At 39.9% G+C, this 17,106-nt stretch overlaps 2 protein-coding genes across 3 annotated transcripts in view; one reads left to right on the forward strand and one right to left on the reverse strand.

Annotated features, from left to right (window-relative positions):
• Nucleotides 1-1,872: 1,872 nt before the first annotated feature.
• Nucleotides 1,873-6,989, reverse strand: DYNLT1 (dynein light chain Tctex-type 1). The gene is made up of 5 exons (XM_054629829.2): nt 6,854-6,989; nt 4,132-4,173; nt 2,859-2,982; nt 2,577-2,654; nt 1,873-2,280 (listed from the first exon to the last, which is right to left on the reverse strand). Exons 1-5 carry the CDS (start codon nt 6,878-6,880, stop codon nt 2,210-2,212), a joined length of 342 nt encoding a protein of 113 aa, XP_054485804.1. The 5' UTR covers nt 6,881-6,989; the 3' UTR covers nt 1,873-2,209.
• A 4,527-nt stretch (nt 6,990-11,516) lies between these two features.
• The window catches only part of SYTL3 (synaptotagmin like 3), a 31,390-nt gene continuing 25,800 nt past the window's right edge, over nt 11,517-17,106 (forward strand). Inside the window, exons 1-3 of one of the 2 annotated variants that reach the window (XM_054628818.2) lie at nt 11,517-11,564; nt 12,831-13,369; nt 14,823-15,038. In XM_054628818.2, the coding sequence (XP_054484793.2) occupies nt 13,260-13,369; nt 14,823-15,038 (326 nt within the window). In that variant the 5' untranslated portion in view covers nt 11,517-11,564; nt 12,831-13,259. Of the gene's footprint in view, nt 11,565-12,830; nt 13,370-13,762; nt 13,960-14,822; nt 15,039-17,106 lie in introns of those variants that run through there. The other variant, XM_054628820.2, reaches the window with a different exon arrangement.

Below are 17,106 nucleotides of genomic sequence, written 5' to 3' on the forward strand. Positions count from 1 at the left end.
TTAAAGAAGAGCACTGTTTGAATCATGGGAGGGGGAAACCAACACCCAAAAATCCACAGGCTCTATACCCCTTTCTGTAGTCCTAGAACTTATACTGGAAGTACTGGTTATAGCTCACATTTTAAACCATCTATAAAACTGTATCTGCCTTTCTGTAATGCAACTCCTGTTTTAATGCAACAGGGGTTTCTCCTCCCATGCAGCCTTTACACTGACAAGCATCTCAAACATTTGTTGGGGTTTTTGTGCAGGTCAGCATATGTATGAACCAAAAAACACCAAAAGATCAAGGGATTTGCTATTCTTAACATGAACAAAGAACATGGAATATCTGGATGGCTTGACCAAGAAGCAAATACTCAAAGTGCACAAAACTGTTTATTTTAAGAGTAAAGAAATAGTTCAGTAGGTACTACACTGCCAGCATCATTCTGGCATGATGGAAAGGAGAAAAAGTATCTAAGCATCCAGATTAAAACCTTCCTTAGCAACTCAAGAGAGCAAGATTTATTCTTTTCATGACAAGTTTCTCTCTGACCTTGATGACTGTTTTAGGCATGTTATTCAATCTGCTTTTAATATTTTCTTTTTACAGGTGTTGTATCATTTCTGACTGAAGCCTGGATCTGTACTAAAGCTCTCTTACAGCAACGTAAGGGATGTGCTCCTCAGGCTAAGGTATATACAAACACAGGGGTGTATAGCCTGTAGCACTCACTAGGACATCTGTGAAAAGAATGAAGTGGCTTGTCATGAAGGAGATGCATTTACAGAGCTGTCAGCAGAAATATGGAATGTCAGCAGAAATATGGAAGCCTTACAGCTCTATTAGAAGTCTCAAATGCACCAAGCCCAAAGCTGCTGATACATACACCTGTTTTGCTCTTCTGACAGCAGATATGGATTGGGAAGAAGAGGGTCAAAACCTTGCCTAGCACAGGGCTTTCCACAGTCTGACTACACTGAGCAGAGTTAGCACAGAGCACATAACACTATGGCAAACAAATGCTCCTGCGACTTGAATTTTTAGTATGAAATCTCTCCAGATTGTGGAATCACTGTTGTATTAGCAATCATCTCTCTCTTAAACAGCTCTAGCTGAGAGCCAGATTCTGAACACATTAGACAGGGCTTCCTACAAAGAAGCAAATCAGATTGCTCAAACTGACTCCAGCCCAGGGATGCTCTCCCACATGGCTCTGTAACTCTTTCAGCTTCATTAGCAGTGAGCTACTGCTTGCAGAAGCAGCACAGCTGTTGGTACAGGTTTTCTGACGTTCATAGTACGCTCCTATTTCTTTAATTAGCTGACAAAACATTGCCCAAGCCTATGCTGAACACGTATTTACTTGTTATTCTTCTGCAACTTTACTCCAGAAGGCAGGAGACTTACTCAGTGTTATTTAGTCAAATCGCCTCAAGGCAGCTTTTTCCCCTTTCAGAAAGGATCACATTTCATCAGCTACCAGAACTCATCACTCTCACTATCAGCAAAATTAACATGGCCTGTAGCAAGTCAGTTCAAGACCTACTTAACTCATGTAACTGACTGCAGAAGTGAATGATTACCCAGATATAGCTTGCTGAGCATTCCAGAATGTGAAAAATTTCTTACCTTTGTTCAATGAAGGTAGTTATTGTTCCATGCTCTAAATACCATACAAAAAGATTAAACAGGTCCCAAAAAAGCCAAATTATTTTTTGATAAACATAATCTAATTTTCTTGCAACTTTGTAGTAACTTTGGCAAAATTATGAAAGTGCTTTGCACTGTGGTATTTACCTTGACTATCTTGAAGAGAATTGAAAAAACTGAAACTTCCCCCCCCCCCAATGACAAAAGATTTAAGTTTAAATTAATCACACCAATGGTTATGAATTTCAATAATTTAATGCTAACCAAAAATACAAAGTGTGAAAGTCAGTGTCTCATTTATATTGGTCTAAGAAAAGAATCTAGAGAAAGTGTTTATACTGCAGCAGATTTCAGTATTAGCACCTTGAAGAGAAGTTTTTAAGTGATAAAAAAGTATAGAAAACACTGGTATGGTACTAGGTACAAACATAAAACAGGTAACAACATGTTTTCAAATTTCTACCTTTGAAGAAAAGTTACTAAAAATGCATTAAAAACAAGTTCAGGTATTCACAGTTTGAGTGGAGATGGAATCAAGTGCTGGAATAGAAAAGAGAAGAATGAACAAGGCAATTATAATGCAAGTCCGAAGGCACTGACAATACAGTACATGGTCTTGTTCTCCCATCTCACAGTGCAGGTTCCTGCAAATACAAAAATAAGGGTTTCAGAAACAGAAGGAAGTTAAAGTGATTACATGCATGCCCCTATATGCATTTTTATACTTGTTTCCTTTAAGAATCTTAGTAACAAAGCTTTCACAGCAGCCAAGCATTTCATCTACAGCCCAGTTAGCACCACAGCCAAATGGAAAAAATACCTAACAGTATGCTATTACTCCAAAACTACAGACTTGGGGTGGGGGGGAAGTATGCTGCTTTGTCTTAAAGAGACTGGCATTAAGCTGCTAGTTGGAAAATCCAAGAGTTGTTTTCCTTACCATCACTGGAGTTGTCCCAGAAGCAAGAGCTTGCTGTGTGTAGCCCAGCACCATTCTTTTGCATAATCACACAGGTCACTGTTAGTCAGTAGAGAAGCTTTGATTAATTTCTCACACACATTAATTACATTTTTGCTCAGCTTAGCACACACATACACAAGCAAACATGCATGCTTGTGAGCAGTTTACAGACAAGGCTCTTCCTAAGATCTTCCCCCACCCCCTGCCTACTGGTGCACGTGACTGTGCCAGCTTTCAGAGAAAAGGGGAAGCTGAGCTCACCGATGTACTTGAAGGGCTTCCCCAGCTTTGTGAGCTGGCTGAGGGTTTGTTCCACCACGCTCGTTGTCCACTGGTTCACTTTGCTGTGCTGGTAGGCGTTGCCACCGATAGCACCCTCTATGGCCTGCGGGGGGACAAGCAGGTGAAGGAGCTGCACCGCTGCCAACTGCAAGGTGCACATTAACCCTTCCCAACATGGACCCCATACCCACAGAAAAATCCCAAATACTGCTGGTCCACACTGGCTGTTGGAATTGTTTTCAATTATTATAAACATGCAGGTCAGAGTCTGAGCCAGGCATAGGAGAAATCATCATAGATCTCACCCTCTGTTCATTTTGTGATATTTAAGATTATTTGTAAAGTCCCACAGCCATAGTTATGAAAAGAGCCCTACATTTAAACAGTCCTGAAGAGAATTTAAAAAGGCACAGTTTATTCACACATATTCTTCTATGGAAATTAAATTCCAGTTTTAGAGCAGAATCATTTTTGGGAAACAAACCCCCAGACTAAAACAGAAGACCCATGTAGTTGCTGATTACTAACAGAGCATAAGCCTCCAGCCAAATAATCCATTTTACTTATGAGGATAGTTTCCCTTTTAAGCTATACATAAAAGTACACTATACCTACATGTTTTTCATTGGCACATTTTTTCATCACAGAAATTATTTTAAAAATAACCATAAAACTGAATTCAGAAGAGACAGGAGTATGTACTAAAGCACGTGTATTCAATTTACAGAGTTTGACCAAAATAGTTATTTCGCAACAACAAAAAGACTGCACTAGTCTCCAAGAGGAATTTCAAATCCTGCTAGAAATTTTCTAGACAGAAAATTCATGTTTCTTAGCAACAAGAATGTTCAATCATTCCAAACAAACAAGAATTGACTTTGGAGAAAAGCATCTTAAAAGAACACAGTAACACGCATATGCAGACAGTCTACAAAAACTCCCGTATTTTACTAAAACAAAAAATCTGTTTCTACAGTGTTTAACATAAAACATCCCCTGAGAAATTCTAATAGGGATGCACTGCAACCAGAGAGGAGTGTATGACATTACTTGGACTTGCAATATATATCACAGCTAAAGCTTGGTACAATTTCCACTGAAGTCCATACACTGGTTAAATCTACAGTTACCTGTACTTGGACAGCAACCTATCTAGGAATCTATTACATATCAGTTATCACATTTTACTAAATGCCTTTTAGTACACATCATACAACATATCAAATTTCCACACCAAAAAAGTTTAAATTACCTCTTTAATGATGCTGCTGACTTCATCAACAAGAAAGGAAGCCTACAAAATCAAAAGAATTTTAAATAATGAGGGGACACATTCTTCTGTTTATGATGTTTGAGCTCTGTTAAGAACATGCACTAGAAATTTAATTTATCGTTGTCAGACTTCTGGCAAGTCAAAAGATACCAAGTCTGCCTTTATTTGCATATATATGTACTCTAGCTCTTTCAGCCCAGTCAAGTTCACCTTCTTAGAAAAGTAATGAAAAGTAAGAGATGAACTAATATTGGCTGGCCTTTTGAGTAAAGAAAGCTTTCAAATTTTAACTTGGAAGCATTTGAAAATAACAAGTATGGCACTTGTGTTCACATCTATTCCCCTTTCCCAACAAGCACTAATGTCCTCACATCACAGTGGGCTCACAGAGGTAACCTCAGCTGCCAGTTAAATGGAACTGATCTCTCCAGGGCACTGATGTAGACAAATATCAGTTCAGAGCTGAAGGAAAACTGTCCTGACAGTCTAGGAAAGCTGCCCCTTGGAAACCAAAGGGGAAATGTAGCTCACTGCACCTTCAGCCTTCAGGGAGCAGAGATTAAGCACTTGGAATCAGACAGTGAAGGCCCCAGCATTTTACTGATCTTCAAACTACCACCCATTTACAGGTATGGTTAGTGGTTTATGTTTTCTTGTTTTATTCCCTCTGCTCCTGTGGCCTCCCACGTCAGGGGGTAGAACAAGCAGCCACTCACAGGGCCAGGGAGCACTGACTGGGGGGACCCCATGCTCACAGCCCGCCCTGTCACTGCTGGTGTCTCACAGCCTCACCTCACAAACCAGCACAGAAGAAGAGCACTAAGGACAAACTGATTGATTTCAAAAGACCCAGTAAGAATGTAAAGATGAACCAGGTGTCAACTGTTGACTGGATTTTCACTGGGAGGTCAGTCAGCTTCCCCAGCTGACAGAAATAAACAACAGTGTCATTGAGGTGTGCAGGCAGGATGCAGTTACACCAGTCTAGCCAGCTTCAATGACATGTGACATTCAGAAAGATGAGAGAAGTTGGTAATTCTCCATGAGAGAAGGAACAGCACATCCTGGGAGACAAGCTGGGCAGTTCCTTTTCTGTGCCTATCTTGAAGTACAATTCAACATTTTTAAAAGCTTTTATGTGCTGTGGCAAATTGCTTTTTATTTTCAGCGTCTTGACTTGCATTTAATTTTAAAACACCTCATTTATTTTCATGGTATACTGCATTTTACAGGTGCTTACATTTTAAGGTGCACCAGTGTATTTAACCAAGTAAGAGCTACAATTATCAAAAAACACTCTCTCCCACAAAGCTTAAGAATATGCATGGCAGACATGCTATGCTGGCAGACATGAAGACTGCTGTCAAGCAAGATGATAAACCACATACAGTTTTCTTCTTCACAAAATCTGCTCAGAAATGCCTGAGTGAGTACAAACATGGTTCACACCGAAGTAAAATGACTTAAATCCAACCCAAGTTCTCAAAGGTATTTTGAAATCTAATTTGTACTGAAAGAATAGAGAGATCTGAGAATTCAGATCTAGGGCTGATGTTACTTTTCAACCATCTTCCTTTCTTGGAATGACAAAAATGAACATAAATTTCTGATATCCAGATTTGGGATATATGTGCTATAACTGGACTATGAAATAACACTACCTGTTTTATCATTATGTCATCTTTTAATAAGAAAATATTTCCTTATGTCATCTTTTAATAAGATGACATAAAAACTTTTTTGTATTAAAAAATAAAGGAGGATAGAATCGGTTACTTTGCGGTTTACCTGCCCTACCTCTCTGGCACAAAGCAAGCAATGTTTTCAACACCTCGTTTAAAAAGGGTGCTCCCAAGCAACACATGCAAACTGCAGAGCACTACTATAGCCTTTAATAATTCTGAAGACCTTTTTGAAAACAGCTGTAAGAATTATGTTCAAGTATGTTAATTACATATTTTTAAAAAACCCAAACAGTCTGTGACTGTAACACAGGCCAGGCCCTTCCATAAGGACGAAGCTTTTAGAACAGGACAAGCCTGACACACCTTCGCCCCTCTCGCTGCTTCGCTATTGTGTCACATCGCGGCTGTTTCATAGTGCAGCAGCTCAGTGACACTGTCCCTCTGCAGCAGCACTGGCTGCTTCCTCCTCCTTAGCGGGGGGACATCAGGGGGTCATTTGACACGATAATAGATTGAGACCCTTGATTTATCCCGCTCCGTATCTTGTGAATGGGGTGTGAGCCCCACCAGTGCGCCTGTAGGACGCAGACGAGAGGCTTAGACTTCTCTTTCCGCACAGAAACAGCCTGCTCGAGTTCTGCCCCGGCCCAAACAGCACCGGCCGCCCTCCCACCAGGGCACTCGGCTGCTCCTGCGGGGCCAGCCCGAGGCCACCACACCCCTCACGCCTTTTCCCGAGGGACCTGCAGCAGCAGGGGTAGAAGCCAGAGTGGAGGAGAGCCCAGTGAACACCCGGACAGGGGCCGGCTCCCGAGGGCGGCAGAACAAAGGCCGGGCTCGTCCGCCGCCGGTGCCGGGACACGCGGCTCCACCCTGGGGGAGGGCGACAGGGATGGCGGCGGGGGACGCCGAGGGGTGGGATCCAGGGCGGATGGGCACCACCTGACACCCTCCGCTGGCCCTGAAAGGAGACGCCAGGGGGGAAGCTGCGCTCCGCCTGTTCCCCATCCCGTTACCTCCTCTGCCGCCTGGAACTCGTCCATTTTCCCGGCAGAACCCCTCACGCCGCCACCGACCCCGGCACCGCCCCCGCGCCGCTGCGCCCCTCGCCGTCCGCCGTCCGCACTGCGCCTGCGCGCCAGCGCCCGCCGCCGCTGGGCTCGGCCCGGCGCCCGCCAAGATGGCGCCGTTGCCACAGCGACAGCGGCCGGGAGTCAGGCGGGAGATGGCGCTCGGCGGGGCGGCTGTGGTGCTGTCACACGTGCGAAAGCCTGTGGCTGAGAGAGGCAGGGGGCCGCTTGTCACGGCTGTGCTTTTCGTATCGATAGCTTGGTATTCGTGTTCAGCCATCCAAGAGGTCCTTCCCTGGGAAGTCCTTTCCTGAGTGTTCCTGATCTGTTCCCCAAAGAGGGAAGGAGGATCTGCTTTTTGTTTCTGGAAACGGCTTTAAAAAGGCGGCCTAGGTCACAAACTGAAAAAATTAAAAAGTAGAAAAACTCCCGCTGTATTTTCATTATATTCCATTATATTCCATTTCCCCGCCCAGCCCGCGCGAAGTGACAGGGTGGCCTTGGTGGGCATCCGACATCCAGACAGGGTCAGCCCACCACAGAAGAATATCTGAATTCTTAGAGTTCTAAGCAGATCACATGATTTTTAGCAGACACAGCAAGAACCAGGAGAATGAATTAAAGGGCACCCTTGTCACGGTTCCTGGATGTTATTTGTGTGCGGTGTTTATAGGTTGTCCAAATCAGTGATGCTCCCAGCCCCTGAGAGCTGCTCCGGGCAGCGGGAGATGCTGGTCAGGCTCAGAGGGGCCTGGATGAACTGCAGAAAGAGTCTGGATGGAGGAAGAAATAACTTACTCAGGACAACTGCAAAGAGCTGTATGGAGGCGGGAATAACCAGCTCTACAAGTACAGAACCAGCTCGCTCAGTAGCTGTTCCATAGACTTGTGGAGTAGGGAGGCATTTAAGTACAATTTTTAAAAAATATGGGAAAAAAAAATTAAAAAGAGGACATAGAGCCTGGAAGCAGTATTCCTATTGCCCTCTCTGCAGTAAGGCTGCACAAAGGAATACTGTGTCCAGTTTTAGGCATTGTATTTCAAGAATGTTGAGGGAGTTACAGCTCCTGAGCAGTTTTGGTCCTGTCTCCAGTCCTTTGTCAGGCTCTGCCTCCTGTTTTTCCTGGAAAAGGAGACCCTGACCAGCCACCTGACTTTGGGGCTCTGTGGTTCCCCTGCAGGCAGCCCGAGCTCCGCTCGCTCCAGAGGGATCCGGAGAGACTGCGGCTGGGTGCTGAACACATCCTCAGCCCCATTCCAAGTCTTGTGCTTGCTGCTTCCAAAAAAGAGACAAAAAGGTGAGGACTGTGGGAAGAGTGAACAAGTGGTGCTTGTTTGAACCAAAGCATAAACAGCTGTATATTTGGTTATATCCCTAGCATGTATAAAATACTGCAGCAGTTTTCCAGGTCCAGGGATGAGAGGGAAAATTACTATGACTTAAATATATGGCAATTAAGGCCTTGATGAAATATTAGGGGGAAGCTAGTAGTAGGGCTAATGTTCCACAGCCTGGATTTGGGATACAATTAATCTGTCACTGTGGGTAGTTAGAATCTTCAGGTTACTTTTAGCATCTCATTCAGTTCAAGTTTTGCCTAAAATTAAGGCCCAAATTATCCAAATACGATGCATACATGCATAGCTCTATGCCCCCACTAACAGCTGCTTTCTCTTCCATGATGCAGTTGAAGAATCAATTAAACTTGACATACACAGATGGAAATGTTTGAACCTATTTAGCTTGATGAGGTTAAATGTGCAGGCTCTTAAACTTTGCCTTGTGAGTAGAATTGCTGTGCTTTGTTTCATTTTAACTAGAAATCACAACTCTTAAAACACCTGAAACAGTTAAGAAGGGCTTCTGTGTCATATGCACAGTTTTGTAGAGCAACAAGAAAGGAGCATGAGCTGTAAGAATAACCTCTTTTTTTTTCTTGACTTGACTTAAGCTGTCTAATCTGAATAATGTTTTAACTTTCAATTGTTACCTGAGATCAGATTTCTAGTTGTGAGGTATAATAATTTTCTTCTTCTTGCAGATGCATAAAAACTGAATTCTCTTGAATTTTTATCTATGCTAATTGCTTTATCTTATAGACCTAAGTAGAAAACTGTTTTGTTTTCAGGAAAGAACTGTTTATGATACAAACCAAGCTTTCTGTGCAAGTCCTGGAGACACTGACGTTAGAAGCATTTTCACATTTATGGTGTCAGATAAAGAAATATGTACAACTCAAAGCCGCTTCTCTTCCTGTGTGTGGCTTGAACACTGAGCATATTTTGGTGTATCAGTTAGCTCTTGTAGTCTCTTGTGCTGAGTCTCATTTTAATGTTAGAAAAACAAATATCTTTGCTTGTTGCTGGTAACAAAACCAGAGACCTGGCAAAACCTGTTGTAACCCTGGAGCTCTTTGTTGAGCACATTTACTTTCAGCTGTTTTGGGGTGCTCCTCTGAACATCCATCAGTGGTTTTGGTGCCCAAAGGAAGGAAAGGGGGTGGAGAACAGCCCCCAGTTTTCTTTAAGGAGAGATAATTAAGTAGTAAGACTGCCTCTCATCTTTTATAAGCAGTTTACTTCCTGGTGTCTCTCTTTGATGGCTGCTGAAGAGGTAAGGACATCATTTTACTCTATTCTGCATGACATAGCACAGGATGATGCATTTTTATTTATTGGCGTGTTTTATTTTTTCAAATTGGAAAAGGTTTAATGGAAAAACCACACCTGCAACTTAATTGTTTGTGTTGGGTTTAGTTATTTGGTTTTATTTTTACTCTGAATTCTGGGGTGGGATGTTATTAATGTCATAAACTAAATTTTGGTAAAGCATTATCAAAGAACTTAATAATTTTCAGGTGCATGTGTAGGAATGTAAAAGCTAAACTGTTGCAGACAGGTAGTACAAAATAACACTTGTAATTTTTTTAACTAAGAATGAATTTATGTGATTGGTCTCAGCAGAATAGAAAATAGCCACAAATTGCAGTAGCTTTTGAGACTAGTTTTACTCTAAACTTAATCTGTTCCTCACTACTGATGTGTCACAGTCATCTTCTGGGTTAATGGATAAAGTAATCCAATTATCTCAAGTACACGAAGACTGTGACTTTAGAAGATATGTTAATTTATATTTATTTAATTGCCATTGTTTTGTTGAAGCTTAAGGATCTGAAAGGAGATCAAGTAATATGTTACTTGTAAAATTGCTTTGAGGAAAATCTTGCTAAGCCAGTCATTTTTCAGTTTAAAAGCTTAGGAAAGAAGCTGTTTTTAGGAACTTAATCCTAGTGCAAGGTATGCTTTTTCCTTGATCTTCAGTAACAGAACTACATGCTATTTTATCCTGATGGGAAAAAACATGTTTTATTGAGATTGTACTCTGTGCATGCATGAATTTCTCTCGAAAAGTGTAGCCACATTGGTCATCCCTTATCCCTTACAATGGCTTAGGGATTTCTTATGATATTTTCAAGAAGTTACTGATCCATCTGCAAGGTGCCTGACCCTGCATTAATTTAAATACAAAATGTAATAATAAATAATGATAAATATATAATTTAAGAAATGCTTGAACAGAATCTTTTTGTGAACATTGTGCTGAAAAGGAAGAAATGTTGTGGTATTCACTTAAGAGGTTGCTGCTACTTTTGGTTTTATGTAGAAGATGCTCAGCTTTGAGGTTAGCTGACTGTGTAAAGCAGGTAGCTAACTGGATTCAATGGGTGAACATGAAAGGAGGGCATCCCTGAAGGTTTATGAGGTTTTTCCTGTCAAAGAGGGTCATTACTGAAAACACTTTATTACTGATAAAAAACTGCTCTAGTGCAGACAGCTTTGGTGTAAGAGAAAAGTTCTTCTTTCACAATGGTAGAGAACTTTTCAGTCCAATTTGAACACATCTGTGAAATAATTACAAGTTCAAGTTTGTTGTGGAGACAAGGATTACCTCTCATTTTTGGGGTTGTAATACTTTTAATACTTTTATAATACTTTATTTATTCTTAAAGCTACCTCATCATTCAGCTAGATTTTTAAAAATAATTTCAAGGAGACATCAGATAGCAACTCTTTCTGTGCTTGCTTAACTGAAGGTGTTGCTCTTTGTAACTGTTTTACTGTGGCACGTTCTTAATAGCTCTATAAGACGTTAATGTATTTTCTACAAGATCACCAGAGCAGAGTTTTATTGAATCCACTTAGTATTGTCTGTCATGCAGTCAATTGCTGCTTTACTGGGATTTTTTGGTGGTGTTCTGGGTACGCCCGAAATCTTACAAGTTTATGGCAAATGTAGCTTACCCTGGAATGGATGTTTTGGTGCCCTGTGTAGGGCAGGGACACCAGAGTTTGTACTGACTCCTCTTTAGATTATGTTGACTTAAACTGAGTTGATGTTTTAAACATGCTCATCAATCCCAGGAGGTATTCATAAGGTAAAAGATGAAAGCAAGTGAAGGATGCAGGGGCCTTTGAAAATGACATATATTGTGTTAAAAAAAAATAAATTGCTCAGGCTTTTTATGTTTCAAATGAGTAATTTCCTGTGAAATTGCAGTTGGTAAGGAAATAAAGCATGACTTTACCTATCTGTCTCTTTTGTTTCCACAGGAAACCAATGTTTTTTTTTTTCTTGAACACAAGCTTCTGTGAAATGGTTTGTCCTTTTGGAGTCTGTTGAAGGGTTTCATGAAAAAATCCCCATAGACAAATGGAATGCAACCTCTTTATGCATACATGTTATCACCCTCTGCTTTTTCTGGTGGAAAATTAAGTAACTTAATTAGGTCAAGCTGCTTGTAAAGTAATTCCCTGCACTGAAAAAATTCTCACTATATAGGTACTGAGTGTTCTCACTATATAGCTGAAGTTTTAGTGGGTACTTTTGGTGTTTTAGCTGTTTGTTTTAAATTTAAAACTTAATATTTGAAAATAATGATCCAGCAATGCAGATGGTTGGTCAGATTCTCAGCTGAGGTCCATCAGTGAAGCATCAGTAACTGCTTTGGGAAAGCTTTGCCCTTCTGTCCCAGTGTCTACACCTGCCTAGAGCCTGACCTTTTGTATCTACTTCAGATTAAGTCTGAAACACTTAAACCAGTTTTAATATGCACACCTTTAATATTGGTGTACCATAAGTGGACTTGCTTTACATTTCTAGTAATATGCACTAAATCTTAGACAGTAATATCTAAAATTAATACCATATGTAAGCTGGTTTAGGTTGAATAATCGTGTTCTTTCTTGACTCTGCTGCAAAGTATATTAAAATTACTTTATATTTTAGTGGAGTTTTGCAAAAGTGAAGGTCACAGAGTATATGTAAACTACAGTTGTGATTCTGTTTCAACTTTATACTTGCATATATTTGTACTTTAACTTTATCACTTTGGGACCAAAATCATTAGTGCACTGAGCTGGAAGTAGTATATATCTTAACTTTTTTGTGTCTCTGTTTATTAGCAAAGATAATAGCATTATTTGGTATCCAACTGTTTCTCTAGACTTAACAGACACAGGTAATTGATGGAAGTGACATAGAGGTCTTTTCTTTTTTACTCTTAGTCTTATGATGTCTTTTCAACAAAATGAGATTACAAAGGGACTTTTTTTTTCTCAAAAATTTTGTCCCAGGCAGTATGACAGTCATGGGACCTGTAGGCCTGTATTCAAAACTAACTTAAACTTTTTTTATTGGTTGTTCTATGTTGACTGTAAAAAAAAAAAAAAGTGAAGGTATGTGCCTGGGTGCTATGGACAATATGGTGAGCCTCTCTGAAGAACAGGACTGTCTTAAAACCTCTCCTGTGTCTGAATTACTGCATGAAAGATTTGAGTATAATAAAATGTGTCCTTCACATTATTTGAAATGTCTTGAAGAGGTGAGAAGGGATAATGTTTGCTGGGTTTTTTTTTCCCTTAGGCCCAGAAATCCCAAATCTACAAGACCAAATAAAGAAACTCAAACTATTTCTGCCACTCCTTTACACCATCTCTACACAAATTGTCCCTCCATCTGGTGCCAGTTCAAGCCCTATCTAGAACATTGCTGCAAGCTCTCATCTCTTTTGGAATCGCTTTCAGTGGAGAAAAGGAAGTTAAAGGACATGTGAAAAAGTCAGGACTGCTGTGACCTTGATAACTGTTCATATTTCCTGTGTAGCAGAGACACTTAAATGATCATCTGTGTGAAGACAGACAAAGTTATTTTTCTTTTCAAGGGTATGACACAGTGAAACTCATCAAGTAGGAGTACAGGCATTTAGGAAACACCCAGACCAGCACTCTGGATGTAGTGGAGCACATAAAACAGGAGTTTACAAAACAAGTGAAAGAGTGAAATTTGGCAAAAATGGCCTGTGAATTTAATCTGAACTTCCTTAAGGAATTAGAACGAGAGGCTGTTCTGGAAGTCCTATACCGTGACCAGATGGTGAGAAAAACGGAGGAGGAAAGAATAAGGTAATGCTGTTCTCCTATTCCTGTTTTCTGTTGGTTTTTGGTTTGGTTTGGTTTTTTCCTTCTAAACTACTCTTCTTCCACTTGTTGTCCTAAATGCACTCCTCTTATAACTTCTTGTTAGCTAATCCATTGTATTCTCTGGAAAATCTAAGGTTATCCAGAGCCTCTTGTTTTTGTCATTCTATTGACTCTACATTAAAGATCAGCAAAACCTGTTCACTGAATAATGTACTTGGTGAATTTTACTTCCAGCTTTCATAGAAAGTTCAGTTTCTGGCTGCATTTTTTCTGTGAAGGCTTTATGGCATTCTCATCATGTTCCTATGTAGGCATATGTGTAGTCTTGGTAACATGGAACATTTGGTAACATGTTCAGATCTTTGACTTGTTTAGCTTACATTGTGCCAAGACTGGAGTTTAGAATCATTGGATACCTGCTCATTGTGCTGAATCCATCACTGCTCCTCCTCAAACACAACAGGCAGCGAGCACACCACTCTGCCTTGGAGGATGTTACTTGTGTCAAAAGGTGTCATTGGTTAGGAAGGGATTTTATTTACTAATTTCACACTCTGCCAGTATCTCAGCAGGTGAGGATAAAGGATAATTCTCCAGCACTTTATTTGCTTTATGTCTTGGCTAGGACCAGGATTTTTTCCCCAGTACCTTGTATCCTGCTTTGTGATATTACATCCCCCTGTAAAACTAGGTATTGGTGTGGGTAAGATATAAATTTTTAGTCCCTTAAATGTGGAAATTTAAATTTTGCCTATGCCAAACATTTATATAAGGATAATGGGACATATTAAACATAAAACAATATTAAAACAATAGTAATTATGTGAAGGGCTATATAGAAAGTCTGAATTGGTTAGAAAATCCTTTTCAACTGCTGATGATGTTACTATCAATTAAAACATAGATCTTGATAATTGGTACATGCAATGGAAGCAAAGTTCATGACAAAGGTTTTGTATTTTATGTTTTGTTCATGACAAAGGTTTGATATTTTAGGCTGTGTGCTGTTTTGGTTTTTTCAGATGATGCATTTGTTATGATTTATTTTTCCCCAGTAGAATATTTAATTCTTGGATAAAGATGATTTAAAAAAATAAATGGAAGGGGATACCATCTAGTCTCAGTTTTTGGAGGTAAATGCATAATCATTGCATACAATGATTTCAGTGTGGAAAGTGGGCCTGAAATGAACAATACCCCACTTATGCTAAACTATTTCTCCGTTAGTATGCACAGTTCTGGTCACACTGCAGAAATGCTGTGTGTGCACCTTTTCAAACAGTGCTCAACAGAGGTCACACTGGAGGGCATATCTCCCACTAGAAATGGTATTGCACAACCAGGGTATTATCAACTTGCGCTTTACATGAAGATTTTTGTCCTCTGTAATTTTTTTTCTTTTTTTTTTTTTTTTACTTTTTACCTGTGGAATTAGGAAAATGAAACAGCAGCTGCAGCAACTTCGGTGGAAGGGGGCAAAAAATGCGAGGTGTGAGTACCAGGAGAGGTCTTGTGCTCGCTGTCAGAAGTCTCTGGGGCTGCTGGTGAACAGAGGCGCCGTGTGCAATGGCTGCAGCCACCGCGTGTGCTCGGAGTGCCGCGTCTGCCTGACCCCCTGCCTTTGGAAATGCACCATTTGTTATGCTCATGGGTAAGGAATTCTGCCTTGCTGGAAAGCCACTGGTGTAGCAAAAATATTGGCTGAGGTCCTGGCAGTGATGAAGTGGATGGAAATTTTGTGTTGTTCTTCACATAGCTGATATTTCCCTTCCTGTGTTTAGCAAAATGGAGCCTCAGGGTAGGCCGGGGGTATTGTGAGTGTGACAAAGATGGTAATAGCAAAGCATAGAGACAGTCATGAATCTGAGCCACTGAGAGAGCTCCTTGTTAACAAAGCAAAATCTCTAAATACAGGAGCTAAAGTGATAGCCACAAATGGGCAAGGCAACAAAACCTCTGGGTCTGCCCTTCCACAACTCACCTTATTCTGCATCAAAACAAACTATAGGTAGGATGCTTTTGGTTCTGTCACTTGATTTTAAAGCCTTTTAGGTATTTTAATGACATCTTCATAAGTAGCAAAGCAGACAATTAAAAAAAAAGAATCAGCACCCACATAGACTGTACAATTTATTTTCATACCTAACCAACTCAGTATTGAACCAGTGCATCCTCACAACCTGCTGAAAGTGCTGTGCTTTGATGTAGTATAGCAAATTTCTTGACAATTTCCTCATCATTATTTTCTGCTTGTTACCACTGGAGTAGAGAAATGTGATTGACAAATAATTTGAAGTCATGCTTTATAAAATTTTAAAGGGCAAAACCAATTAATAACATTACTAGGATTTATTAAAGTATGGCCAGAAATACAATTTTTTTTTACTTTGAATTAGTTGATTTTTTTTTTTTTTACTACATCACATTTTTGTATTTCAGGATTCAGGAAACAATCTTTCTTTTACTTTATTGATACATTTTTTTTAATATAAAAATATTCCCACCTAGTCCATTCTATTAATTCCAATCTTTCTAAGCAAAATGGTTTAGAGATATTTTCCCATTTGATGAAAAATAATACATAGGTGAAGAATGATAGTTTGGGAAATTATTCAAAAGCTCTGCAGGATGATAAATATCCCTGTAGAAAGGGTGAGGATTTGGATGAAAATTTACTTTATGTCAACACAAGATTAATCCACCACTCCGCTCCCTCTGCAGGTGCCAAAATGAGATTAAAATGGAGGGAAAGACAAGGCAAAGTATTGGTCTCAAGTCAAACAAATTTTTACTAGTTTGAAGTAATTTTTTATAGTTTGGAAGAGAGTTGTAAACTATTGCAAACAAGATATTCTCTGAATCATCAGTTTATTTAGCAACTAATATGCAAAACAGGTAGTTCAGCTATATTTATACTTGATACAAAAGATACCTAGATTTTGGTTTCTGTGTTTTAAGCTATATGCACTAAACTGAAAATTCAAAAGTTAACTTTCCATATCCTTGTCTAGATAACCCTCTCCACATCCTCTTGCTATAAATTAGTTTCTAGTTATTTGGTGGCCACTGTGGAAATCACCTATAGAGTCCTTGATTGTTAAGCTGCTTTGTGTAGTGCTGCACACCCTTAATTATTTAATTAGCTGGTCCAGATATGTAATGGTAAAACCAAGAAAACGTTATCTAGATTAATTAAAAGACCTTTTTACTTTTCCTTCAGGAAACTACTTTTTTTTTAATCTTGCTAATACAGATGGATATGCCAGCTGTCATTGAATTTCTCTTTATGTGAAGAGAGAGTACATTTGGTCTTTAGTCATGATGTAAAATCAATTAAATTCAGACTTCTTCCGTTGCCTTCAGTGAACTTTATGTCAAAGCTGCAAATCTCAAGAGGGGTAGGGAATGCAGCAATGTGGTAAATGGTACTCAGCCCCTTTTGTTTATCCTGGTGAGGGGAAAATAGGATGGCTAAAAATGGTAAGAGCTAATTTCCAAGTCCCAAGTATTGTGGGACTTGGAACTGTAATTCAAAAACTGTAATTTTGAGTCTTGCTTATCACTAGAATAATTTTTTCCTGAACCAAACAGCAGCAGCAGCACTATGGAGGTTCTCCTCTAGACACTGGGGTCACGTTTGCAAGGAATGTCCTTAAACACCTCAGTGCAAGAGCATGTAGGGATAGGCAAATTTTGTATTTCTTACAAAATAAGCAATT

The sequence above is a fragment of the Agelaius phoeniceus genome, chromosome 3 (genome assembly GCF_051311805.1).
Source record: "Agelaius phoeniceus isolate bAgePho1 chromosome 3, bAgePho1.hap1, whole genome shotgun sequence".
NCBI classification, from domain to species: Eukaryota; Metazoa; Chordata; class Aves; order Passeriformes; family Icteridae; genus Agelaius; species Agelaius phoeniceus.

What these genes read in the sequence shown, in the direction of transcription:
- DYNLT1 (XM_054629829.2), bottom strand. Translation starts at nt 6,880, where the DNA reads ATGGACGAGTTCCAGGCGGCAGAGGAG. An exon ending in TCAGCAGCATCATTAAAGAG is followed by an intron (nt 2,983 to 4,131) that starts GTAATTTAAACT and finishes GTCCCCCCGCAG; the next exon opens with GCCATAGAGGGTGCTATCGG. An exon ending in GAAGCCCTTCAAGTACATCG is followed by an intron (nt 2,655 to 2,858) that starts GTGAGCTCAGCT and finishes ACTGACTAACAG; the next exon opens with TGACCTGTGTGATTATGCAA.